Source organism: Dendrobates tinctorius, unplaced genomic scaffold (genome assembly GCF_039654945.1).
Source record: "Dendrobates tinctorius isolate UK_male_01 unplaced genomic scaffold, ASM3965494v1 ptg000120l, whole genome shotgun sequence".
Lineage (NCBI taxonomy): Eukaryota > Metazoa > Chordata > Amphibia > Anura > Dendrobatidae > Dendrobates > Dendrobates tinctorius.
This window is the reverse complement of record NW_027361788.1, coordinates 25,138,829-25,166,659: the sequence shown is the minus strand read 5'-3', so window position 1 is coordinate 25,166,659 and position 27,831 is coordinate 25,138,829. Positions and strand designations below refer to the sequence as shown.

General features: G+C 43.7%; 1 protein-coding gene across 2 annotated transcripts in view; it reads right to left on the bottom strand.

Annotated features, from left to right (window-relative positions):
* Positions 1-27,831, bottom strand: part of FOXP3 (forkhead box P3) — a 168,381-nt gene that overhangs the window by 20,355 nt on the left and 120,195 nt on the right. Inside the window, exons 1-9 of one of the 2 annotated variants that reach the window (XM_073590966.1) lie at positions 24,724-24,841; positions 24,165-24,309; positions 23,999-24,094; positions 10,614-10,812; positions 7,443-7,611; positions 6,497-6,535; positions 4,610-4,697; positions 2,785-2,859; positions 2,537-2,699 (exon numbers count right to left, since the gene is read on the bottom strand). In XM_073590966.1, coding sequence (XP_073447067.1) covers positions 2,537-2,699; positions 2,785-2,859; positions 4,610-4,697; positions 6,497-6,535; positions 7,443-7,611; positions 10,614-10,812; positions 23,999-24,094; positions 24,165-24,309; positions 24,724-24,746 — 997 coding nt within the window. In that variant the 5' untranslated portion in view covers positions 24,747-24,841. Of the gene's footprint in view, positions 1-2,536; positions 2,700-2,784; positions 2,860-4,609; positions 4,698-6,496; positions 6,536-7,442; positions 7,612-10,613; positions 10,813-23,998; positions 24,095-24,164; positions 24,310-24,723; positions 24,842-27,831 lie in introns of those variants that run through there. The other variant, XM_073590967.1, reaches the window with a different exon arrangement.

Here is a 27,831-nt window from a genome sequence, read left to right as displayed (position 1 = left end):
CATCCCATTTACTGAAGAAACAAAGCAATAATGATGTAATTGCAGATAACAAGCGCTTGGCGCAGCTATAACAGGCTGTCTTTATAGCCAGATAAATTCACTTTTTGTCGGAAAAGGTTTTGTGAGCGCTCGTACAATTAGCATATGCTAATAAGAGCCTTACATAGGACTAATCCATTTACATTCAGGCCCCTTAAGCTAATTCTTCTTATTTGTTAGTCACACGCAGTTTACTGCACGAGAGCCTGGGCAATGATAATGTAGATCGTCGCCATCGCCGCGTTTCGCATTCTCATTCTCATCAGGCGGACATTAATTGACTGTTTTCTCTGTGTTTAAAGACATACTAAGCTAATTTAATTTAGTTTAACTTAAAACTTTTTTCATAATTCCTTAAAAAGTTTGACATTTTATCAGCACAATTTTTTTTTCAGTAGTTGTGCCTGGAGTATATATAATATATGCCGATTCCTAACATTATTGAAAATGTGGCTCACATAATGACAGCAGCTTACCAATAGTGACAGGAACTCCTGACCCTTTTATATACACGTCCTTGCAATTCTCTTTTCCATAAGCCCCTGAGGAAGCCTTACATGTTACCAATGCAAATTGTGGGGGTTTTTTATTTCTGTAGCTGTAGCACTGTAGAAAATGTGGCGCATATCACGACAACAGCTTATCAGTATTGACATAAACTATTGAGGATTATATACAGCATGTCCTTGAGAAAACCTCACATATTATCAATGTAAATTCCATTTTTTATGCAGCTGATAACACTATAGAAAATGGAAAGTATATTATGACAGCAGCTTACAAATAGTGACACACTTTACTGATGCTTTTTAATATACTGCATACCGTTTAAATTTTCTTTTTATAAGGTCTTGAAGCCATACATGTTACCAATGCAAATCATGCTTTCTTTTTTTTTATTTCTGCAGATTTATTTCAGTTGACTGATGCTTAAATCAAGGTCTGGGAGGAGATCCCTCAGGAAAACATCCGCCGCCTCATTAGAAGCATGCACAGGCGTTGTAGGGAGGTCATAGTGGCACATGGAGGCCACACACACTGCTGAGCATCATTTCCTTGTCTTGAGGCATTTCCACTGAAGTTGGATCAGCCTGTAATTTGACTTTCCACTTTGATTTGAGTATCATTTCAAATCTAGACCTCCATGGGATATTAATTTTGATTTACATTAATTATTTTGATGTTTTATTCTTCTCAACGCATTCCACTATGTAATGAATATATATACGTCCTTGTAATTGTTCCGAAAGTTCCCTGCGTGAGGAACTGAGGGCATAAAGTCACCAACCCTCTGCTGACTGAAAAAATGTAAAGTCCAAACCTCCTCTGTTATTTTCATCAGCAAAAGCACTATATCATCGCCGTGAGGTTCATGGCCAAACAGCTGCATGAAGCCATGTGCCGAGCGTCAGATGGAGTGGTGTAAAGCCGCCACCACAGGACTGTGGAGGAGACGTGGTCTGTGCAGTGACGGATCGCACTTCTCTATTTGGCATCTGATGGACAAGACCGGGTTTGGTGAATGCCAGGAGAAAGTTGTTACCCCATGACTGCATGTTGCCTGATTTACAGTTTGGTGGAGGAGGGATAATACTATGGGATTGTTATCAGGGGGCGGCATCGGCCTCATAGTTCCAGTACTGGGAAATCTTAATTCTTCGGTGTAAGACGTTATGGATAATTGTAGCTTCCAGCTTTGTGGAAACAGTTTGGGGAAGACCCTTTTCTGTTCCCCATGACTGTGTCTAGTGCACAAACTCCATTCAGACATAAAGGGGGAGTTTGGTGGAAGAAGATGACAGGGGTGGCACAGAGCCTGGACCTCGGCTCCAACACCTATGATGGAGATTGTGAGCTTGGCATCTCCCCAACATCAGTGTCCGATGTCACAAAAGCCTTTATAGATGAATTTGCAAAAGCGTCTCTAAAATCTTGTAGAAATCCTTCACAGAATGGTAGGAACTGTTATAGCTGCAGGGGGTCACCTCTAGTGACGAACGAGTATACTCGTTGTTCAGGTTTTCCCATGCATGCTTGGGTGATCTCCAAGTATTTTGGCGTGCTCGGAGATTTAGTGTTTGTCGACGACGCAGCTGCATGATTTGCGGCTGCTAGACAGGTTGAATACATGTGGGGATTGCCTGTTTGTTAGGAATTCCACAAATGTATTCAGGCTGTCTAGCAGCCGCAAATCATGCAGCTGTGTCGACAAACACTAAATCTGCGAGCACACCAAAATACAAGGACAACACCCGAGCATGCTCAGGAAAACCCGAGCAACAAGTATACTCGCTCATCACTAGACTCACCTCCATATTAATGGCTATAGATTTAGAATGGTCAGAAAAGCTTATGTCGGTGTAATGTATAGTTCACCCAATATTTTTGCATTTCAATGTAAAACCAGTGCACCATACACAAAAATCTATATAGAAAACATTTCCCATAATACGAAAATTGCAGAAGCATAAAGAAATAGTTCCTAAATAATACCCACTCTCATGTATTTTATAACCGTTGCCCTCCATCATCTTTCTTCTTAAGGCCAGGAGTCTGTGAGAGAATTCTTTGTGGAGTTGGACGGGGAGGTTGAGTCCAGGCCAAGGGGACACTTCAGAATGATGGGATGGTTGGAGGATTAATCCGCATTCTCTTGGCTTCTGTTGGAGATTACAAGACAGTTGTTGGTGAATCTCACAGCCCTGACACTGAAGATTAGTCAATGTTAGGAGTTTGTCCACTTACAGACATATGCACTGCACCAAGCTTTTCCATCATCAAGCTTTGCATCTCATGAAGTTTTTGCTTCTCAACCGCAAGCTGTAATGAAGCAGAAGCTATCAACCATACATAATAATACCATACCACAATGCACACTTCTGTCCTGGTCCAAAGTCCACTGGGTAACCTACCCTAGAAAATCCAGTTTTTGTCCAAAATATAGGTAGATATTGCACCATAAAATTTATATAGACCTTCCTTATGCTGATCAATGAGGTTCTTCTTGTAGACCTTCGCCTAGGAACTTGCAGAAAATAACTCTTTTATAAAGAAAGGATGCTGCAGGAGCACCAGGCAGAATGACCTTCAAGGGTCTTCAGATAAGCATAATTTTGGGGCTGTGGTGGGTGCCTTTACTTTGGGCATAAGTTGGATTTAGTGAACCAGTGGTACACAGCAATTCTTTAATATACTTCTATATTTGACATGGGTCCTTTTAAAACCAGGGGTACATTTACACTTTACATAATGCATGTCTACTCTCCTGAAAATAAATTTTTATGAAATAAATGTATAATTAATTAAATAACACTTCTGGAGCATTTTTTCCAAGAACTTTGTTGCTGTACCTCCTCCTTGACATAAAAAAAAATCAGCTGGGCATCACCAGTTGGGGGTATGTCACAAAGTCAATACTGATTGGACCATGTCAGACTGGACAACCCCCAGTTGGCAACTCCCAGTTGTCAATTTATTCATAAATTTCTAGTAGGTATAACAGAAGTATGGCACAACTTAAAGGCCAAAAGAAAACATGTTACAACACTTTTATTCAATGAAGAATATAATTATTTACTAAAGACGAGTGAGAAGTGGTAACAGAACTTGTTTTAAGACCAAGATTCCATGGTGTCTTAATTATTACTCATCTACCCTACATTGCAGCATGAATCATGGTCTGCCTCCAGCATTACACACAGGTATGTTTTTTTCTGAAATACTGGTAGTTTATAGATGTTTAGCGTTGTGACATATTGTTTTAATGATCTGCCTGAGACACCAGGAAGTCTCCATTGGTAATTATCCTAAATTATGATTTAAAGATAAACCATTTTTTACATTTTTGCTTCATAAATCAATAGTACACATTAAAATAATGAACTCTGTAATATATCTTTTCAGAGAAATCGGCGTCTTTCTCCTCGTGGACAGATCTTTCAATCTCAATTCTAGGGTAAAAGCTGTATTCAGTGAATACAAATCTTTCTATTACTGAGATAGGAGATGACAGTTGGTACTCATAAGATTCTATGAAGAGGGGAGGCAGAGCATAAGGAAGAGGGCGGAGCCAGAAGGCGGCACACACATTCAGTTAAACGTTCTTCTGACATGATAGTGACACTTTAAATCCATAGATAAAAAAAGATATATTGTAACTGTAATTTCTGAAGAACTTCTGGAGAGTCTCTGTCTCTGCCTTTAGTTCCTCCTTCACCTCTCCATAGACTTTTACAAGCACCAACTGTTATCTTCTAGCTCAGTAATGTGAAAGTCTGTCTTTATTCAATAAAGATTTTACCCATAAATGGAAAGTAAAAGGTCAGTCCAAGAGGAAAAAAAAGCATTTTTCAGTGATAAGACATATTACAGATTTCTAATTTTCTTGTGCAATATTGAGTTATGGAATAAAAATAAAAATGACGGTTACTCTTTAAGTGTTTTTGTTTTTTAAAAAATGCTCCAAATCCCACTGCCATGAATTATAAAGCTAAACAGCATAAGGAGCTACCAGGTAAGTGATACTATAAACATGAAATAGTCTTTATAGACGCTAATGCAGGTATCTCACCTGTTCTTCTAGACTGCGAACCACCTCCGTCTGGATGAACCATTGCATTTTGCTCTTGTCCTCCAGGTTATGATCATTGTGCAGGTGTCTGAATGGCAGAAGATGTACTTACATTCAATGCTTGTATGGTAGTTAAATAGCTAAATCAGACAAGCTCGTATTAGATTGCAAGTCCCACTGGCTATAATGCTTTTAGGGTGAATTCAAATGGTTGTGAAACACGGTCCGTCCACAGGTCTTCCAACCCGAACTCAACAGCCTTATATATGCCTCTGAGACTGTTCAGTTGCATCAGGAGATCTGTTGTCGGACCAGGCATCATGGTATGCACTTTGTGCACTACATAGTAGCAATATTAATTTGCACACTATGACAACTTTATTTATGTGTACTTTATTTCAGCCCTAATTATGTAATTAAGTATAGCAGCAGCATCTACTTATATTGTATGGTGACATTACGTATTTCCTTTATAATGAAGTCAATGACTCTGTGAAAATACAGTGTACACCCCTGTATGTGATGATTTGTATATTATAGATGCACATACTGGTATTTATGTTCAATTTTAGATACTTCACTCCTCATTTACTAAGCTTGTATACCAGATGTTGGCCTTAACTGGGAGTCAAAAAGAAGCTCAATTATATGTCTTTCAAACAGGGCTGCCATCAGGGCATTACTGCCATTACTGGTGTATGGGGCATGGTGAGCAGGAGCAAAGAGGGGAGGCCCGGAGTGGGCGAGATAAATGGCCTGGCAGACTGCGTGGCATTCTGGGGCCAGGGATAATTACTTTGCTTTATTAAGCCCCGAGGCCACAGTCACTCACAGCCACAGCTACTTACATTGTATTGCTGCAGTAGAGGGGCTGGCCGCGTCTGATATCAGTGACGACAGACGATGCCGACCCGCCCTCTGTTCCTAAGCTGCTGGCATGCAGGATTTGAGTGCTCGATAGTGATGAGGTGGAAGCCACCCATCCACTCGCCCGACCTTCCATTCCCCCATCCAACCTCCCATTCACCAACCCACTGGCCCACCCATCTGCTACTTTTCTTGTGCCCCAATTCCTACTCGTGCAGTGTGAAGCTGGAGACCGTCTATGTCTGCTGCCTGCAAACTACTAAGTACTACTAATTTCAACCCTACTGACTGCCTGCTGCAATAAGTACAGTTGCCTGTCTTAAAAAGATATTCTATTAAATTAATGCTTATCCCCGATCCTATGCAACATAATTATTAGGGCCAGTTCACGTAGTTCGAAGGGTGGAGTTGGAGCTGGGGTGAAGCCTGGGTGGAGTCTCAAGGGGACCCAAAAATTTTCCCAGTATGGGGCACTGAAATTCTTGGTGGCAGCCCAGCTTGTGAATATCAGGACCTGAAAAGCTGCTGGCAATCGGTAAAAAAGTCTTCTGACAGGCACTACCAGGGCTTACATAGAAATCATGGGACCCCATAGCAAAATTTCTAATTGGGCCCTCCCCTTCTCCCCCCCCCCAAGAAAAAAATTAAATAATTGTCGAGGTCACAGAAGAGTGTATCTCACAATTTCCATCCTTTACATAATAATTTTGATGAGATCAGTGCTTTAAGAGAAAATGCTAATGTACCACAGGAGAGTCTATATTACAAGTCCCACTGCAACATCGCTTCTAATGATCGTCAATGTGGTCAGGTTGCGGCATGTAACATAATGAGTCTGCCGCCAAATAGCTTTAACTTCTAGAATTTTGATCTCAAGTTGCACTTAACGTCACCATCATAGATCACAATGTGAGTCCCGTCAGAACTAGCTTATGATCTGTATTCAATTTGGTCGCTTTTTTTACAGCCAAATTGGAACTTCTAACTAGTAAATGGAGCATCCAATATAAGATTTATTACCTCTCCACAGGATGGATAATACACTCCTCAACATTGAAACTGCAACACCAAGAAGGAAAAGTCATGAATGTATGGAAATCAGGGGAAGGATAGACAGGTTACTAAAATGCAGAGGATGAAAAAGTGGAAGAAAAATTTTCTAACCATCTATATCTATTCAATATGGAATATGAGCGCTATGTGCAGAAATCCCGGCACTTCCAGCCTCGGTAGCTATCACTGAGGTTATTAATGGTCGTCTGGGGAAGTTTCTGTCACTGAATTCCCTCGGATCCCTGTGGAATTGCCGACAAATGATGTCCCGGATGTACTGGATGGGAGACAAGTCTGGAGACACTGTAGGCTATTATGCCACATTTAGGACACACAGGATGCTTACATGAGCAACATATGACTTGGTATTGGCGTGTTGAAAAATGTCTCTTGGGGCATTTGGAGAAATGGTTGCACCACTGGTTTCACAACTGATCTATTCTGTTTTGCAAATGAAATTGAATATCACATGCCGAGCCTAAGATATCAATCAGTGTCTACAGAAACCATCAGAAGGCGTTTGCATAACATTAAGCTACGACCCAGACTACAGGTGTCCAATTGACCTCACACCACTGCTCTCAAAGGTTTTCGTGCAGAACAAGTCAACAATGGAGACTGGAATGATGGTCTATCCTGACCAGCGATGGGTTCAACTTTTAACTTGGGCTTGTCTCCCATCGATCACAACTGGGCCGTCACTGTTTGGCAGTTGCAAAAGAAGCCGCCAGCAGTGGATCTTGATGACTATTTCATGAGTGCATTAATGGCAAATATTTGACTATTGAAGTGGTTGCCACAAATGCTCAGAAATTGTTTATTTATACAGAGGACTTTGTCAGGATTATTGAGGTCTCTACAGCTTCATTTGTGGGACAACCCCTTCAAGATAATTCTTTACACAGCTACTGACCTGTCCTTATTCGGACCCTCACTGAAGGCTTTCTTTTGGCATCTCTCTGTATTTGAGGACAGTTCCTGTACGTAGGCAGACACTGTACTTTTCTTACTGACAGAATCTTCTTCACCTTTTCCGAAGCCTGATTCATGCTGGGTCCAGCCCAGACCGGCAAGATTGAATCCTGTGACAACATAATCACATTGAGTACATGTTGTCAGGGTAAGTCTTGGTGAAAGTCAAGGGAGGATCAAAGATTTCACAGATTTAAGGTGTGTGCTTCATATTTTAGTTCATCTGCCATTCAGTTTGTACTTACCTAAGGGCTTATCATGTCTAATCTCTATTAAACACCCACCATATGGATATAATCCGCTTGACAAACAAAACATTCTTCCAGTATAAATTCATTAAAGGGAAACTAACACAGTTCTCAAAAGTAATATTATCCAGACATCTTCGAAAACCACGGCTATATAGATGGGTGAGATTAAAGAAGTACAAATTGACCGATGGCTGTGCATCCTTTCATCATTTTGGTACGGTGGGCTGCAAGGTCAGCAGGGTTTATCTCTAGGATATACTTGCAACTGTTAATAAGAATACATGAGGAAACAGTACTCTCTACCAAGCAAATTTTGACCCTGACCTGGGCCCAAATGAGCATGACCAGTGGCGCGAAATCTTGGGTAGGATACTCCAGCTAACGAAGGGTGAAGCTCATAGATGATCTCACTTGTATATCATACAGAAAGTATATAAACCCCCTGTTTAAGATTGGGTTAAGTGATTCTACCCTAGGTAATAGGTACAAAACACAGTCTGCCAACTTAATGCACATGTTCTGGGGATGTTTGAGGCTTGACGTGTTTTTAGACAAAGTTGGTGAATTTGGTGAACCGGGCGTATGACTTATTCATTATACTGTACCTAGTCCATACATATGTGTACTAGGATACGTGGAGGATGGCTAGATAGTTCAGAGCTCAAACATGGCTGCAAGGAAATCCTACAGGTAATTTATAGATAAAATTTAGTGGAAAAAAAAATGTTCTGAAAATAATTGCTGGAAAGAAGTTTGAGTATGGTCCGCTTGGTTGGATTACTCATGTCTGGCCTCTTCGATCCTGACCTGGAACTCAGCTATCCCTTTCATAAACATGTTCACACTGGCCATCCCTTCTTGTAGGTCTCTTGCCCTTTGCCAGGGGAAGTTGGTAGACCTATATATGGCAGATGAGTGACAGATGCCTATCTTTCTCTACAGGACATTGTAAATTGAATATTTTATGTTCATGGAGGCGACAACTCATTGATTGTAAAGGTAGAGTTGGAACAATTTAAAAAAAATAGGTATCTATTGACACAAATGGCCAAGAAACGCATGTAAATTTCCAAGTGGTATCATAATTTTGACCGAAGACCTCCTTATGGTGCTCTGCTTGGTACCAGGTGAGGTCCTTGAGTCCCAAATCATTTCCTGCCTCAAAGGAAGTTCCCCTTGTCATCAATTTAGTTGAGAATATAGGTATGATTTACGCCCATCTACAAAAATGAATGTAATTTTTCAGTCTCCATAGACTTCTAGAGAGAAAAATGTCACAATATCTACAATGGCAATCATATGATTTACCATAATTCTTCAAAGTGACAATGGAGGTGAATTCGCAGGACACCAAATAGAGGACTATAAAATGGATAGCGTATCACAACACAGTCCCATACGTATGTGGACAGATTCTGGATTACCTGAAAAAATGTTGAGGTGAAGTCACAATAAAAGCAATATTTATTTATTTTTTTTACAAAACAGACAATTAGGCTTCTTTTACACTTGCCGTGTTTTTGCATCCCGTTTTTGCGGCCCCAATAGATTTCTATGGGACCGCAAAAAAGGCCCACAATAACGAGACGCAAAGAACCCGGTAAGTGTAAAAGAAGCCTTATCCTGAAAAGCAGAGGAAACTCATATGAAAAAAATTGCATATCTCCATAAGAGCACTAAACTCCAAAACATCAGTAGGAATATTTGTCGGATACAGTAACAACTGTAAAGGATGCAAATAGTGTTAATGTTAGTGGAAGTGCTATTTTTGCAGAACATAGAAAAAAAAATAATGTGGTGAAGTCTCAAGCAAATAAGATCAGAAGATAAAACTGATGATGATCAAACTACTTTTAAACTAGTGGCTGAAGACCAAATATTACAAATGAGAAGATACAGGGTGGGCCATTTATATGGATACACCTAAATAAAATGGGAATGGTTGGTGATATCAATTTCCTGTTTGTAGCACATTAGTATATGGGAGGGGAGAAACTTTTCAAGATGGGTGGTGACCATGGTGACCATGGCAGCCATTTTGGATCCAACTTTATTTTTTTCAATGGGAAGAGGGTCATGTGACACATCAGTCTTTTTGAGAATTTCACAAGAAAAACAATGGTGTGCTTGGTTGTAACGTAACTTTATTCTTTCATGAGTTATTTACAAGTTTCTCTTTGTTTACAGCCACTGACATGTCGCAGAGGTTAACACGTGAGGAGCGGATAGAAATTGTGTTGATGTCTGGTGAACGCAGTACCTGGGTCATTGCAGCAGATTTCAATGCAAGACACCTTTCGCAAGAAAGCTGTCACCATTCCCATTTTATTTAGGTGTATCCATATAAATGGCCCACCCTGTACAACCAAACCCAGACATAGAAACAAGATGTTCAACGAGAGAAAACAAAGATAAACCATCTGTACGTCTCTCAGAAACAATAACTAGGATCAATCTATATTAACCCAAAGTTTTAAAAGATATATCTCAGTTCTCAGAAAATGAAGCCATTAAATAGCAACTCCTAACATTCATTAATAATCACCACCATAAATGTCATTGAAGTCTATGTAGATGGAAAAATTACCTCCATTTAAATGAATCTGTGTGCAGATAACAATTTACTTTCCTAAGATACGTTCAAGGAGGACTGACTTTAATGCAGGAGATGCTTTGGCATTGACAGAACACAATATCCTACTGTCAAAAATATGGTACTACTTGAAATGTTTCAATCACAGGTTGTGCATAGGTGTCAGCTGGTACCATCTCAATCTCACCTCAAGCTATACCCTGGTGATGACTGATATTTTGCTTTTCTTATGGCTGATTAGACATAGTCGTAGCTGTGCCGCACTCACCTGGAGGCACAGGGTGCACTTGTTTGGGTTTGTTTATTACTTGAAAATATCTTGAAGACTGCAGGTTTGGTACTGATGATGAGGATGATGATGATAATGAAGATAATGATGATGATGATAATGAAGATGACGGTAATGATGGTGTAATGGAAGATGCCAGATGTAGTACAGGAGACTGAGAGGCATAGTCTTTAGTGATCTGAGAAAAAAATGAGAATACATCTGCAGTGCTATTTCTTCCCCCTCCTTAAAAAGGATTTGGCTGCTTCGTACATTCATTTTCTGTTAGAAAGGTCTCCTGATACAATGCTAGTCACAAAGTGACCTCTAACGATCACCAGTAGTCTGTAGAGGAATCAAGTTACAGTTGTTCAAATTCCCTGCAGCGCCTCCGCAGGATGAGAAAAGCGTTACACAGTTTATATTAAAATCAATGGATTATTCTTGTAATATACAGACATGCTGGTTCCTCCAGAGTTACTGTCAGTCCTGACAGTCACCTAAAATGTATTTTGGGATATTCCCAATATAAGTTATCCACTATCCTATATACCCTGCTGGTCACTGGGGGGGGTCTAACCTCTGGGACAAAGAAATGATCCTGAGAAAAGAGCTCTGGAAACCCGAGAACAGGGCTGCAGAAGCTGGTTTTGGATGGAGAAGTTTTACGGTCTATTCATTGTCTATGGGACTGACGAAAAAAATCAAGTGCTTCAGTTTTTTACTGTCAGCTCTATAATTAATGGTCGTGGAGCATATGCAACTGTGTTCTATTCACGATGACTTTGCAGAGCTCCATTCCCTGGATCCAGAGTCTCGTTTTCAGAATCACTATTATAGAGATGTATTGCTTTGCAACAGCAATCTCCAAATATAACCTGTGCATTCTAGCATTCAGCAAAAAATGGCATTATGTGAATTACAGTTTGGTGGAAGAGTCATGTAGTCCCCCTGCCCCCCTCCTGGCTTTATTGGCCATAGGCTGTGTTGTGTCCCACGAATGGGAACAACCTGTAATGCATATTTCTCTTTGTGTTGTTCTTCCTCCAATCAGCAAAATTCCCTGTTGTTGCTAGGTAGAATTAGACTGTGTGAAAATTGTCCCTATGTCCCTCCTGTAGTTGAGCTCTGTATTAGGTTCCTCCTCCCTTCTTCTTCAGTTTAGCCTACAGCAGCCATTACTCAAGACGCATGTGTACTCCCCTGTACAAATTACCCCTTTTTATCTACTGTCCATTGTAAACTAATACAAGATTTTGGAAGAAATCAACATCGTTTCTCCTGGTCTTTCTGCAGTTGCATTGCCAGTGGAGTTAAAACTATCTGAGGATGTCTGGTTTTGTGAGTATGAGTTATACAATTATCTAAGAAGCTGATAGTTAGAACACTTGGGACTCTCAGTCATCAGGAGGAGTCAGAATAGTAAAAAGGGATAGCTGTGACCAGGAACAGTATACAGCTGTAATCCGAGAAGAGGATTGTTTAACATAAGGCTAAATGTAAAGCCACAACAGCAGCAGCTTACATGGGACTGCAGACATTCTCTGTGCTCTTCACTTCAGAAAACTGCACAGTGAAGGATTTATCCTGTTACTAAGAACAGTTCACATTCTGTAATCCAGAGAAAGGATCCATCTATAAGCTATTGAGAAGCTGCAGTTTACATAGACTTATATCATTCTGTGCTCGCCAGCTCAGGCTTGTTGCAACTTTGTATTGGTCTCCTTGACAACCAGGAGCAGAAGAGCCCCCACCATTCACTGCAGAGACTGTAGCTTTTTGCAACTCATATTACCCAGATCTCATCTGCCTGTGAGTTACAATGGCTGAAGGAAAGTCTGCAATATCTTTATATGAGGACTCAGCCACTAAGAGACCCAGGCGCTCTGCTAAGCCGTCACTAAAAGCTATAGAGAACCTTAAAATCATTAAACATGGACTTTCTTGAAATATATCCATCTTATGGCAAAGACTGCAGAGTCACATTAACCGCATCTCCCAGTATGCCTCTCATGAGTTACCAGCAGAGGGAGCCCTTGAACAATTGTACTCTGCATACCAGGCTTATAAAGACACTTGTAAAAAATACATCTCAACGCTACGGAAATTAAATACGCCAGAATCGCTAAAGGAATGCGAGGTCTTCCAACAGCTCAATGCCGAACGAGATAGCACCGTGCGCGACATTGTGAACAAAACAGATGCAAAAATCCCACAAATGTCAGAAGTGACATCGCACAGATCCAGGTCTGCTAGGAGCTCAAAACACTCAATCAAGTCAAGCTCATCAAGGTACTCAACCCTCAGTGAACAACTCGTAAGAGCGCGTGCCAAAGCAGAATCTACGAAAGTGCAAGCCATTTTCACCCAAAAGAAAGCAGAGAAGGAAACAGTATCTGCACGCAAGAAAGCAGAGATAGAAGCCGAATCTGCACGCGAGAAGGCGGAAATAGAAGTCCTGCAGAAGGAATACGAACATGCAGCAGCCGTGGCAAAGCTAAAGGTCTTAGAGCAGGCTCTAGGTGGGAGCCAAGGAGACAGCCTCAATTCATACAAACTCGACACAGAAGACCCATTTAAGCGCACGAGAAATTATGTGCTGAGCCAAACCAACGAAACCCTGAACATCAACAACCTTCCCGTCAGCACCGACCTCTCCCTAGAGCATCAGGACATTGATCCGCCTGCAGCTTCCAGCTTTCAAGGGCAGTCCAATGGACCACAAACATTCAAACCTGAACCTCCTTCATGTGTCAATACGCTGCCTGACCCTACACTTCACCAAATGCCATACGCCAACGTCTACATGCAACCTAACATGCCGTCAAGGCACTATGCCCCTGATAACTATGTGGTTCCAGTCCCACATACAACAGAGACCATATGTCACAAACAGGTTGCTGGTCTAAACGCCTACGCCACGCCATATCTTCCCATGTTCTTGAACCAAGAAGCTAATACCCACGCTAACAGCATCACTCAGCCAGCAAATGTTTCTCCAAAGTCAGAAAGAACAGACATGGCCGATTTTGCGAGGCTCATGATACGCTGAGAACTCACCAACACCGGTCTCACAAGATTCGACGACCAGCCTGAGAATTACAGAAGTTGGAAATATACCTTTAAAGCCGCAATTAGTGACCTTGGCATCATTGCTGCTGAAGAGCTGGATCTGCTAATCAGGTGGCTCGGACCTCAATCCACGGAGCGGGTCAAGAGGCTCAGATCCGTCCACATCAGTAATTCAGCAGCTGGACTCATGGCTGCATGGGAAAGACTGGAATGTAGCTTCGGCAGTCCTGAAGCCATAGAGAATGCACTGTTTAAGCGTCTGCAGGATTTCCCCAAAATATCTGGCAAGGAGAGTTCAAAATTCCTAGAGCTCAGTGACCTACTCCTAGAGCTCCATTTAGCCAAGGCAGACATGTACCTATCTGGTCTCAGCTATCTGGATACCGCTCGGGGCGTTAACACGATAGTTTCTAAGCTGCCATACAATATACAAGAGAAGTAGGCCATTATTGGGTTAAAGTACAAAAAAGCCAATCAAGTCTCTTTTCCTCCATTTTCCTTCTTCTGTGACTTCATCAAGGAAATTGCAGAGTGCAAAACTGACCCCAGCTTCTGCTATGAAGAACCTAGCTGCTTTGCACCATTCCCTAAGTACAAGAGTTCGTGCTCTCATGACAGCAACCGCAGTGATCCGGTGTCTGCAAAAAAGACAGAAGTTCTGCCTACACCAACATCAGTGCCAGACAAAGGCAGTGAAGGTGAGAAGGTTGAAAATCCGAACCGCCAGTGTCCAATTCACAAACTGCCACGTCCCCTAAAGAAGTGCATCAGCTTCAGGAAGAAACCCCTTCAAGAACGAAAGGAGCTCTTGAAGAAGTTTAGAGTATGCTTCAGGTGCTGCGCCTCTACTGAACATCTTGAGAAGGACTGTGTCATCGCCATCAAGTGTCTAGAGTGCGACAGCGAAGACCATGTACAAGCGCTCCATCCATCACAGTACGACTCTGTGTCTACACCTTCTCCCACCAAGGCTCGGTCTGGCCTGGCGAGGTACCGAGTAAATGCACGGTGGGCCCCGAGGGTCGCTGGGGGCCCTTTAAAAATGCTGCCCTTTTAAGTGCGTGGGCCCTTTAAAAGCGTGTCCCATGATTTGAAGGGGCGCGCGCGTGCACATACCATAGCGCGAGGCGGCGCGGGCCCAGCATACCCCCGTCTGAGGCGCTGACGCGACGTCGGGCGACCCCCTTGCTGGCTCTGGGTCTCTCTGATGACTCACCCAGCCCCAGGACCTTGCCACGTGACGTCAGCACTGTTCTTGATGGACGGTGAAACGCCCCGCGCTCTGCTTTCTGGCTCTGCAGCTGGCTGACTAATAGCATAGCAGCAAGCGTGTGAGAGAAGAGGACGCCGCCGAGCTCCACTCTCCCTGCTGCTACTCCCGCCTACTCTGCTCTGGTCTGGTGAGTAGAGTCTAGAGTGAGTGGGTGAAGGGTGGTCTGTGTCCCTGGAGAGGAGGGGAAACAAAGTCGCCATGGTAGAGGCCAGAGGGGTCCGGAGGAGGAAGAGGAGGGAAGAGGGGTCTGGAGGAGAAAGAGGAGGCCAGAGGGGTCCGGAGGAGGAAGAGGAGGCCAGAGGGGTCCGGAGGAGGCCAGAGGAGGCCAGAGGGGTCCAGAGGAGGAAGAGGAGGCCAGAGGGGTCCAGAGGAGGAAGAGGAGGCCAGAGGGGTCTGGAGGAGGAAGAGGAGGGAAGAGGAAGAGGAGGCCAGAGGGGTCCAGAGGAGGCCAGAGGGGTCCAGAGGAGGAAGAGGAGGGAAGAGGGGTCCGGAGGAGGAAGAGGAGGCCAGAGGGGTCAGGAGGAGGGAGGAGGGGTCCGGAGGAGGCCAGAGGGGTCCAGAGGAGGAAGAGGAGGCCAGAGGGGTCCAGAAAAGGAAGAGGAGGCCAGAGGGGTCCAGAGGAGGAAGAGGAGGGAAGAGGAGGCCAGAGGGGTCCAGAGGAGGAAGAGGAGGCCAGAGGGGTCCAGAGGAGGAAGAGGAGGGAAGAGGGGTCCGGAGGAGGAAGAGGAGGCCAGAGGGATCAGGAGGAGGGAAGAGGGGTCCGGAGGAGGCCAGAGGGGTCCGGAAGAGGGGTCCGGAGGAGGCCAGAGGGGTCCGGAGGAGGAAGAGGAGGCCAGAGGGGTCCAGAGGAGGAAGAGGAGGCCAGAGGGGTCCAGAGGAGGAAGAGGAGGACAGAGGGGTCTGGAGGAGGAAGAGGAGGGAAGAGGAAGAGGAGGCCAGAGGGGTACAGAGGAGGCCAGAGGCGTCCAGAGAGGAAGAGGAGGCCAGAGGGGTCTGGAGCAGGAAGAGGAGGGAAGAGAGGGCCGGAGGAGGAAGAGGAGGCCAGAGGGGTCCGGAGGAGGAAGAGGAGGCCAGAGGCGGGAAGAGGGGTCTGGAGAAGTAAGAGGAGGCCAGAGAGGTCCGGAGGAGGAAGAGAAGGGAAGAGGGGTCCAGAGGAGGAAGAAGCCTGTGCTGTATATCATGTGGGGCTGTGCTGTATACCATGGTGCTGTATACCATGTGCTGCTGTGCTGCATACCATGTGATGCTGTGCTTTATATCATGTGGGCCTGTGCTTTATACCATGTGGGGCTGTGCTGTATAACAATGGGGGGCTGTGCTGTATACCAATGGGGGGCTGTGCTGTAAACCATGTGATGATGTGATATATACCATGTGGGGCTGTGCTTTATACCATGTGGGCCTGTGCTTTATAACATGTGGGGCTGTGCTTTATACCATGTGGGGCTGTGCTGTATACCAATGGGGGCTGTGCTATATACCAATGGGGGATGTGCTGTATACCAATGGGGGGCTGTGCTGTGTACCATGTGGGCCTGTGCTTTATACCATGTGGGGCTGTGCTTAATACCATATGGGCCGTGCTGTATACCATGGCGCTGTGCTGTATACCAATGAGGGGCTGTGCTGTATACCAATGGGGGGCTGTCCTGTATGCCATGGTGCTGTGCTATACACCATGTGGGGCTGTGCTATATACCATGTGGAGCTGTGTTATATACTATGAGGCTGTGTTATATACCATGGGGGGTACATTATACATTATATTCTATGGGGGAGGCTGTGTTATATAGTATGGGGGGCTACATTATATTCTATGGGGGGGCTGTATTATCTTTACTATATTCTATGGTGGTGACCGCATCATTCTATGAAGGGGTTACATTATACTATATGATGAGGCTACATTGTATTCTACGGGGGGCTGCATTATATTTTATGGGGGGCTAGATTATATTGTAGGGGGCATTATTATGCTTCATGAGGAGGCTACATTATATTTTATTGAGGCTGCATTATACTATATGAGGAGGGCTACATTGTATTCTATGGAGGGGCTACATTACACTATATAAGGGGCTGCCATATATTCTATGGAGGGGCTGCATTATACTATATGAGGGGGGCTGCATTATATTCTATGCGGGGTTACATTGTATTCTGTGGGGTGGCTACATTATGCTCTAAGGGGTGGCTGCATTATACTATAAGAGGGGGGCTGCATTATATTCTATGGGGGTTACATTATATCGTATGGCAGGGCTGCATTATACTCTGTGGGGTGGCTGCATTATGTTATTTGTGGGCTGCATTATACTGTATCGAGGACTATGGGGAATACATTATACTATATGAAGAACTATGGGGTGCATTATACTATGGGAAGTGAATTGTACTACATGGATGACTGGCGGTCTATTATACTATATGGAGCACTATGAGGAGTGTATTAAACTATATGGAGGACTGAGCAGTGTATTTTAATATATGAAGGACTGAGGAGTGTATTATACTATATGGAGGACTATGGGGCAGAATATATTATATGGAGGACTATGGGGGACATTATATTATATGGAAACTGTAGATGTGCTGCTGATAACATGATACTGTATGGGGACAGATTAATCCATTAGTGATTGTTCTGTCCCCATCATTCTTTCTCAGACGGTGGAAAGAGGCCGGGAAACAAGTGTTGAACGACTTCAATATTGTCGATCACACTGATTCAGCGTCCTGAACTCAGCGCATGTAACTACAACCGAAATGCTTCTGTGTGATGTGCAATATATTAGCATTTGGGGCCCCATTTTAAAATTGGGCTAGGGCCCCACTTTGCCTAAATCTGGCGGTTTTAGGAAGTTTTGTCCCCAGCAGTTCGCCCCCAGCAATTTGCCCCCAGCAGTTTGCCCCAGGTACATTTCCCCCCCCTGCCCATTTCGCCCCCAGCAGTTCGCCCCCGGATTTTTCGCCCCCAGCAGTTTGCCCCTGGGTGTTTCACCCCCCAGCAGTTCGCCCCCGGATGTTTCGCCCCTGGATTTTTCACCCCAGCAGTTCGCCCCCGGATATTTCGCAATATAGGCAAAACATGGCAAAACAGGGTACACACATCCGGGGGTGAACTGCTGGGGTGAAAAATCCAGGGGTGAACTGCCCGGGGTTAAAAATCTGGGGGCAAAAAATCCAGGGGCGAAACATTTGGGGGCCAACTGCTGGGGGCGAAATATCCGGGGGCGAACTGCTGGGGGCAAACTGCTGGGGGCGAAACATCCAAATCCCAAATCTGGCCCTGGTCATACACATGACATGATGCAGCATCACAGATCACAATCTCTGTCAGTGCCTCCTAGATAAGATACACACGCACCACACTCTTATATGGCCTAATATGTCATATGAGGCCAGTATACCGACCGTACAGACCGCACTATCATCCTCCTGTATGCCGTACATAGGCAGAGAGTGCGGTCTGTACAGAGGCAACACTCTTTATGTCTTATAGGGGGCCTAATAGGAGGCCGACACTCAGTATGTCTTATAGGGGGCCTAATAGGAGGCCAACAGTCTGTAAGTCTTATAGGGGGCCTAATAGGAGGCCAACAGTCTGTAAGTCTTATAGGGGGCCTAATAGGAGGCCAACACTCAGTATGTCTTATAGGGGGCCTAACAGGAGGCCGACACTCAGTATGTTTTATAGGGGGCCTAATAGGAGGCCGATAGTCTGTATGTCTTATAGGGGGCTAATAGGAGACTAACAGTCTGCATGTCTCATAGGAGGCTTAATAGGAGGCTGACAGTCTGTATGTCTTATAGGGGGCCTAATAGGAGGACGACACTCTGTCTTATAGGGGGCGTAATAGGAGGCCGACAGTCTGCATGTCATATACGAGGCCAATATGCCGTACATACCGCAATATCGGCATCCTATATACTGTACATACCACACTCTCAGCCTCTTATAGAAAGAATCTGTTATAGGAGACCGAGAGTGCCGTCTGTATGTGATATAGGATGCCAAGAGTACAGTGTGTACGATATATAGGAGGCTGAGAGCGTTCTCTTTTGCACACTGTACAGCTTGCTAAAAGGCACACGTTTTAGTGGGAGAGGCCAAAAAATGAACACATAATAAAACCATTTATGGTAGCCATGGGGTGGGCCCCTAGAGTCAATTCCCCTGGTGGGCCCTAGGCACCCCAGTCCGACCCTGCTCCCACCACAAGCCATGGCGGGGAGAGTTCAGACCAAGCGACAAGCCAAGTTGCGGTATCTTCCTCATGCACCGAAGTCTGCGGAGAAGGTCTTCGAGACAAGTCCTGCGCGAAGATTTGCCTAGCAAGGGTGTATCCCAAGGGTCATCCAGAGAAGGCAGTCAAGGTGTACGTTAGTCTGGACGACCAGAGCAACAAATCACTGGCCAGGTCAGAACTCTTCGACTGGTTCGACTTAAAAGGAGACGCCTATCCTTACACTTTGGGCACCTGCAGTGGCGTTATAAAAACCTCTGGAAGAAGGGCCGGTGGCCTCATAATAACTTCTCTTGAGAAGGATGCCATGGAGATACCACTACCCACGCTTGTTGAGTGTAACCAAATTCCATTCAACAGGGAGGAAATCCCAATGCCAGAAGTCGCTCTTCAGCATCCTCACCTCAGAATGATAGCCAAAGAGATGACACCCCTGGACGACAAGGCAGACATCCTAATTCTCCTCGGCAGAGACATTATACGACTGCACAAGATGCGTCAACAAATCCACGGTCTACTCAATGAACCGTATGCTCAGTGCCTCGAGCTAGGCTGGGTTATGTCTGTAGCGACCAGACACAGGATCCTAGCAACATCTCCTCTTACAAAACGCTTATCACGTCAGATCACCATGGCTTGTCCCCCCTGCCAGACCCAGGCCATTACTGGATGAAGGAGAAATCAAATGACACTAAATGTCAGCAACAACCATCTGACAATTCAAGTCTGCATTATCTTCGAGACTACAACCTTGAGAGAACAACACTCGGTTCTACAACAAAGGAAAACTCACCACCAACAGAGGAAGACAAGGTGATCATCAGGGTCACGAGCATCAAACCCACCAATGTCAACTATAACAGCTGGGTAGCTCCCTCACCTTCCCTTCCCAGAAAGACTGAGTTGCCAAAGGATTCACAGCAAGTATCTGCAAGTATCTGCTGAGTTCTCAACCTTTGACGCCTATCTCCATCACAAACCTGGTCAAGCCGAATCCATGCTAGACTTCAGTGCTCAGAGTGAGAGCCCCTCTCTCAACAGCCTTCCTCTTACCAATGGTGCTAGCATTTGCCCCACGCAATGCAGCTTCAGCATACTGCCGGATGTCGAACAAGGCACGTTCACTTCCCAAGCATCACCCGGTGTTCAACTTCCTATCGAACGAGGAGCCTCGCCTGTTCAAAACAGCATCCACGGTCCTCTGGGGTTCAAAACACCCATTGCAGTTCAAGGCAGGGCATCACTGAGACAGCTCGCTACTCGGGGCATCAACAGGAACACTATGTTACCATCTCAGAGACAGCAAAGGTGGGAGACGGGGAAGAAGTCCCTATAGGCCTTACAACAACCCCAAGTCCTGCACCGTAGTTCTTTAAAGATTCTTTCAACCGTCATCAAGAGACAAGTCTACGTTTCTTACGATGCATCTATGAAGACTACAGCTGCAGGAACCTCTCCAAATGCTTCAGTTTGCTGGCTTCTTCGAACAGGAGTCACATGAATGTATTTTAGTCACTGGATTTTGCCACGGCGGGGAGCATACCTTCGCATACTACTGCTGTGCTAGGACACAGGATCAGAACCCAACTGAACTTTAACTTCCCCTTATGGACTGGAACTTCTACTGTTGGGTTGGTGGAAGAGTTAGCATGTTGCGGCTTCCTCAATCCGAAGATGGGTTTCTATTGGACTCATTTTTCATTTTTTATTTAAGCTCTACGTTTTTACTACAAGTATGGACTTGATTTCTGCATTGTGTTGCATTGTTTTTTCTTTTCTCCTCTCATTGCAGGTTTCACGATGTCGAGGGACAGATTCTCCTTATCTCACACAAGGACTTATGAAATCTGACGATTTCAGATGTGGAGTGTTGTGTCCCATGAATGGGAACAACCTGTAATGCATATTTCTCTTTGTTTTGTTCTTCCTCCAATCAGCAAAATTCCCTGTTGTTGCTAGGTAGGATTAGACTGTGTGAAAATTGTCCCTATGTCCCTCCTGTAGTTGAGCTCTGTATTAGGTTCCTCCTCCCTTCTTCTTCAGTTTAGCCTACAGCAGCCATTACTCAAGACGCATGTGTACTCCCCTGTACAAATTACCCCTTTTTATCTACTATCCATTGTAAACTAATGCAAGATTTTGGAAGAAATCAACATTGTTTCTCCTGGTCTTTCTACAGTTGCATTGCCCGTGGAGTTAAAACTATCTGAGGACGTCTGGTTTTGTGAGTGCAAGTTATACAATTATCTAAGAAGCTAATAGTTAGAACACTTGGGACTCGCAGTCATCAGGAGGAGTCAGAATAGGCTGGAATACATCATACTAAGTCATCTATGGAGGCATTCAGCCCAAGTGCAGTGCACACTGCGTATGCACCGGAGATGGTTTGCAAGGATGTATGGCAGCCTGTGTGATGCCAGTAAAGCTGGTGGAGGCATTTAATTTCACGACTCTTCCCCTGAACTGCACCGCCCAACAGACTCTTCAGGGGTAATTAGCATACAGCTCAATTACATGGGAATTGTTTACCCAGAGACCTGAGGAGAAAATATGGTGAAGGAGTATACCTGTCAAGGATGTGTCAGAGGCTGCAGACCGTTGCACTGCATCTGTCTGCAAAAGGTCTGGGTTGTTTTCTTTGCAGACTAGTGGCCATCTCCCCCAGTGCTAATGACTAGACCTGGACCTGCGTGCTTATAACTCCCTACTTCCTGTTGGGGGGTGCGGGTGTTATTTCCTATTTGCACTTCTCTGTTGAAGCTTGGAGCTGTAGCAGTCTGATAGCGTCATCTTGAAGTTTGGAGGGCATCAGCATTTCTCTCTGAGTCTACTCAAGCTAAGTGTCCACCTGATTTTTTTTATCCTTACTGTCTTTAGTGTTAGTGGGATTGACTAATGTTCATCCTATCCTACCCGATGCAGGGCTTACCGGCAGGGTCACACAGGGACTAGGTATCCTGTTCGGCGATAGGTGTGGAACCTATTAAGGGACAGTAGTACAGACAGGGTGACGTTAGATCAGTTCAGGGGTCTCCACTCCCCTAGTGTTTGGTTACCATTCCCTTATCCTTTCATGTTGCACGTAGTCTGTCCTAAACTGTGTGTGACAATACCGCTACAGTACCCTTTGAATACAAAATGTTGCATAAATGTGCACACCGCCCAACAGTCCTGCCCCATCTGCCATATTGAAGTTTTAGAACTTGATTATTCTATTTGTGCAAACGCTTCAGATGCTTATGGGTTTATAAAAATTCTGTTTGCAGTTGCCGGACGTCCGATATCAGGAGCCTTCCAGTGTTTTCTGGTCTCACTGCTTCGTGATTACTATCACATTTAGCAAAAGAGGCAAGACTTTGAAGTAGTAGACTCCATAATCATCTCCTTCCAGGAATGAAGACAAGCAAATGGTGACACAATCCTATAATTATTCTAACAATGATCAGAGGAGCGTACCAAACACCTTTTTTTTTGTTATTCTTGATCATTTGCTTTTAAGTTGGGAAAAGGCTTCTATTTTATGTTTATTTGATGTTTTAATTGCTGTTGATCTTTAAAGGTGCACTACGCCCATGATACTGGATTATCCTATGGGAATTTTCCCTTCTTTTTTAGCTATAAAGTACAGTACTGCTGATTAAAATAAATATATCCGTATGGTGTAATGCAGATATTATGCAGAAACCATCTATATTTTCACTGCACTAACATGTTTCATCTGACCCACCTACCATAAAGAGAACCTTCCATGATGATTTTACTAATGAAACTAGTGGTACAGCTGTATTGGTCCCTTTAAAACTGGAATAAAAACAATACCAGTTTTGTAGTAATCTGATGATCCGATGTGCCAGTGCTGAGAAATTAAACTTTTAGGCCATATGCAAATTAGCCTGAAAGTGCATTGTTGGAGTGTCAATGCAATACCTCAACAATCACATCCCGTACGTGCGTCACAGCTGATACCACTGATAGATGGGTGTGACATCATTTATGCCAGACCATCGAGGATAACCAGAGTGACTGTGTAAGAGGGAAGGGGGATTGAACTGGAAAATAGGGGTTGTTTTATTATTTTATACCAATTCCTGCAGTTAAACAATGTTTTTAAAGAGCCTTGAGACCGAAAAACTATTAGGCTATGTGCACACGCTGCGGATTCACCCGTGGATTTGTATCTGCGGATCCGCAGGTAAAACCGCAGCTAAAATGACCTGCGGTTTTACCTGCAGATTGGCTAGTGGTTTTCCCCTGCGGTTTGACCACACCTGGACAATGGAATAGGTGGTAAACCGCAGCGGAATCCGCAGAAAGAATTGACATGTCAATTCTTTCTGCAAATTCAAAACCACAGCTTTCCCGCAGTTGAAAATCGGCAGCATGTGCGCAGCAGATTGTAAATCGCATAGACTTACACATTGTACTGTACACTGTCTGCAGAACTGCTGCGGTTCCACAGAGGCCAAATCCGCAGTGGATCCGCAGCGTGTGCACATAGCCTTAAGCATGTTTCATAGCTAATCAAGCTTCATCAGGGGTAGGCTAAGATCATACATGCGCGAAATACGGACGAGTCTCGCATGTTAATACCCGGCACTGCCACTGGCACTCGGGAGCGGAGCGTGTGGCTCCATTTATTGCTAGGCGGCCGCATTCTCCGATCCGAGTGCCGGGTATTAACATGCGAGACTCGGCCGTATTTCGCGCATGTGTGATCCCGGCGACACACTGAATGCAAATTATTGTTTCCTTGCTTCTTTAATTACTTTTTTGGAACATGAAGTGCCACTTACCGGATGGATCACCACTGCTTGCTTATTTTCATGAAGCAGAGCTCGCAGGTAGGAAGAAGCTGGAGGGCTCACCATGATATAAGGACTCTGTTGGTGCTGTTAATATAACACATGTTTATTAGGATTGAAAACTATTGTATTAATCACATTTTTATTACGAACAAACCATTGCTTGATGTAGCTGGGAGCCGGTCGCAGCACTCCTGCGACTCCATTGACCATTCTGTTCCTTTTCTGTCCCATCCTTCTCTGGACTTGAGGTCTGCACGGTCTTGTCTTGGGAGCTAGGCATCGGGGTCCTAAATCCACTGCTAATGAAGGGATAGTGCAACTGTTATTATATTAATACTCACGTGGCATAATAAGCTACGCTGGGGGCAGTACACCACCACCAATTCTACAACTGTAGAAAAAAAGTGATAAGTAACAGGAGTGGCTTGTGATTCGTCTGCTGGACTAATCTTTCTTTTTCCTAGAAACAGCACCACTTTTTCCTCTGTGACTGTTTCTGGTATTGCAGCTCATCAAAAAGTAAATCGGGCTGAGGTGTAATGTCAGATGGAGCAATATCCAACAGAGTATATGAAGTCTTACTGCTATATGCTCCATTTACTCACTTTTTATTGCACTGATCCTACTAACGGCAAGAGTTTATTTCGATCAATCGTCCCTTGAACCAGCTATTACATCTCTATTTTAATTACAGAATGGCATGAAAAACTTACCCATCCACTGTTGATATTGCCATCTGTCTCCAGAAAACCTACTACTACGAAGAGATCTAAAAAATGTGACTTTCAATGGAAACTCCCCTCCCCCACCAAAGACCGGGTTTCCACTACGACTTATTTCTTAAGTACTTTTTTGATAAATGCCGTCGTTGGTTTCTCTTGTCTGAGCTCTGTCTTTACAGGAAATGAAGCCACCGTGGGATGTGTCTGTATCTATTGCTTCCCTTCCTGTGACACTTTATGAATGAGAGACAGAGAAAAATTCTAAGGCTGGAGTCACACTAACCTGCGCAAAATACAGTCAGTATTTTACATGCGTAATACGGATGACAGACCCCTAAACAGTGCTCCGTATGTCATCCGTAATCAAGGTGTGGTCGCGTATTTTGCGCATGTCAGCATCCGTATGTAATCCGTATGACATCCGTATGGTGAGATTTTCTCGCAGGCTTGCAAAATGGACATATAATGGAGCCCTATGACAGTTTTAATAAAGAAATGAAAGAATAGATATAGACACATAGAATGCATATATATATATGTATATTTATATATACTGTATATGTATTCTATGTGTCTATATCTATTCTTTCATTTCTTTATTAAAACTGTCAGTGTGAGTTTACTGTATAGCGCACTGAATTGCCGGCTTTGCTAAAAGACACGGGGTGCGTATTTCTCGCAGGTCACATGTGTGGTCCGTGTGTAATCCGTATTTTTTGCGCACCCATAGACTTGCATTGGCGTATTACGGGCGTAGTACGCTGACAATCGCAGCATGCTGCGAGTGGCACGGAGCGTAGGATACTGAGGAGAAATATACGCCTGGTGCAAGGGACCCCATAGAGAATCATTGGTCCGTGTCTAATGCGTGCTTTTTGCGCCTCTCACTCTCCCGTATTCCTCGCCAGTGTGACCCCGGCCTTACTTTCAAAATCTGGTAACGCTTTCAAGAAGGAAAACTTAAAAAAAAAAAAAAAAAAAAAAAAACTTTGTTAATTTTTTTATAGATGAAATTATATAAATATTAATTTTAAGGGGATTCTTTGTCTTGGTAATTATTTGTGTGGGTCTTCTTTTTACACAATGGGGAAAATATATTATGATTTTAGTTTAAAATAAATAAATAAATATTAGAATACATATTGCCAAATTTATAAAATAGTGTATGCTTCTCAAAAAAAAGGCACATTTCACGCTGTCCTAATGTAAGAAAAAAAAAATCTACGAGCAAATGCAATTTTTCTGTTTATTTGGCTAAGTCAATTTTTGTAAAAGTTTTTCACCAAGCCCTCTTTTTAAATAAAAAACTGCACCAAAAAAGGTTTGTAAAAAAATGCATTAAAATCATGGTATTTTTCCAAATGCCACAAGAACAGTATAGTCATATAGTAACCAGTTTGGAGACAGTTTTGAGCCCCAAAAATCTGCATCTTGTTAAAAAAAAAGTTGAAAATTCTGCAAAATTGTTGCCTTTTGCATCGGACTTGCCAAAAGTTTCCTGGAATGCTACACCAAAATTAAACAAAAATTCTGCCAAAAAATTGTAGGTTTTGGCAGACGCGGTACAAAGATATATATCTTTCCTGTATCAGTTTTTTTTTTTTACATTTTCCTAATATTTTAAAGCTACCATATAGCAGCAGAATAAAAAAGGGGGTTGTCCGCCTTTTACTTAAATGCAGGTACTTGCACCTAAAAATAATTTTTGCAATTGGGTTCGGCACAATTTGCCTCCTATTGCCTCTGTGTTGCAGTGTCTATTGCTAGATGCAGAATGAGTTAACTGAGAAAGCTGAATGTGCACAGAAATAAAGAGCCTGTAAAATCAAAACGGTGCAAAATTTTTAATTAAACTGATTCACAAAAATTATTTGTAGCCTCAAATACATGCATTTAAGAAAAAATAATAATGAAAAATAATAATAATGAAAAAAATAACTAATATGTGTGTGTGTATATATATATATATATATATATATATATATATATATATATATATATATATATATATATACACTAGCTGAAGAGCCCGGCGCTGCCCGGGCATAGTAACTAACTGTGCTTAGTTATAGCAAATTATAATTATCCTCCATCCCATAGTCCCATGCCCATATACCCATCATACATATTCACGATCCCATAGGCCCGTGCCCATATACCCATCATACATATCCTCCATCCCATAGTCCTGTGCCCATATACCCATCACACATCCTCCATCTCATAGTCCCATGCCCATATACCCATCATACATATTCGCCATCCCATAGTCCTATGCCCATATACCCATCATACATATTCGCCATCCCATAGACGAGTGCCCATATACCATCACACATCCTTCATCCCATAGTCCCGTGCCCATATACCCATCATAAATATCCTTCATCCCATAGTCCTATGCCCAGGGTCTCAGGGTTCTGTTTGAAGCACAGAGAGCATCATGAAGACCAAGGAACACAACAGGCAGGTCCATGATACTGTTGTGGAGAAGTTTAAAGCCGGATTTGGATACAAAATGATTTCCAAAACTTTAAACATCCCAAGGAGCACTGTGCAAGCGATCATATTGAAATGGAAGGAGGATCATACCACTGCAAATCTACCAAGACCCGGCCATCCCTCTAAACTTTCATCTCAAGCAAGGAGAAGACTGATCAGAGATGCAGCCAAGAGGCCCATGATCACTCTGGATGAACTGCAGAGATCTACAGCTGAGGTGGGACAGTCTGTCCATAGGACAACAATCAGTCGCACACTGCACATATCTGGCCTTTATGGAAGAGTGGCTAAAAGAAAGCCATTTCTCAAAGATATCCATAAAAGTGTCATTTAAAGTTTGCAACAAGCCACCTGGGAGACACACCAAACGTGGAAGAAGGTGCTCTGGTCAGATGAAACCAAAATCAAACTTTTTGGCAACAATGCCAAACGATATGCTTGGGGTAAAGGCAACACAGCTCATCACCCTGAACACACCATCCCCACTGTCAAACATGGTGGTGGCAGCATCATGGTTTGGGCCTGCTTTTCTTCTGAAAGGACAGGGAAGATGGTTAAAATTGATGGGAAGATGGATGGAGCCAAATACAGGACCAT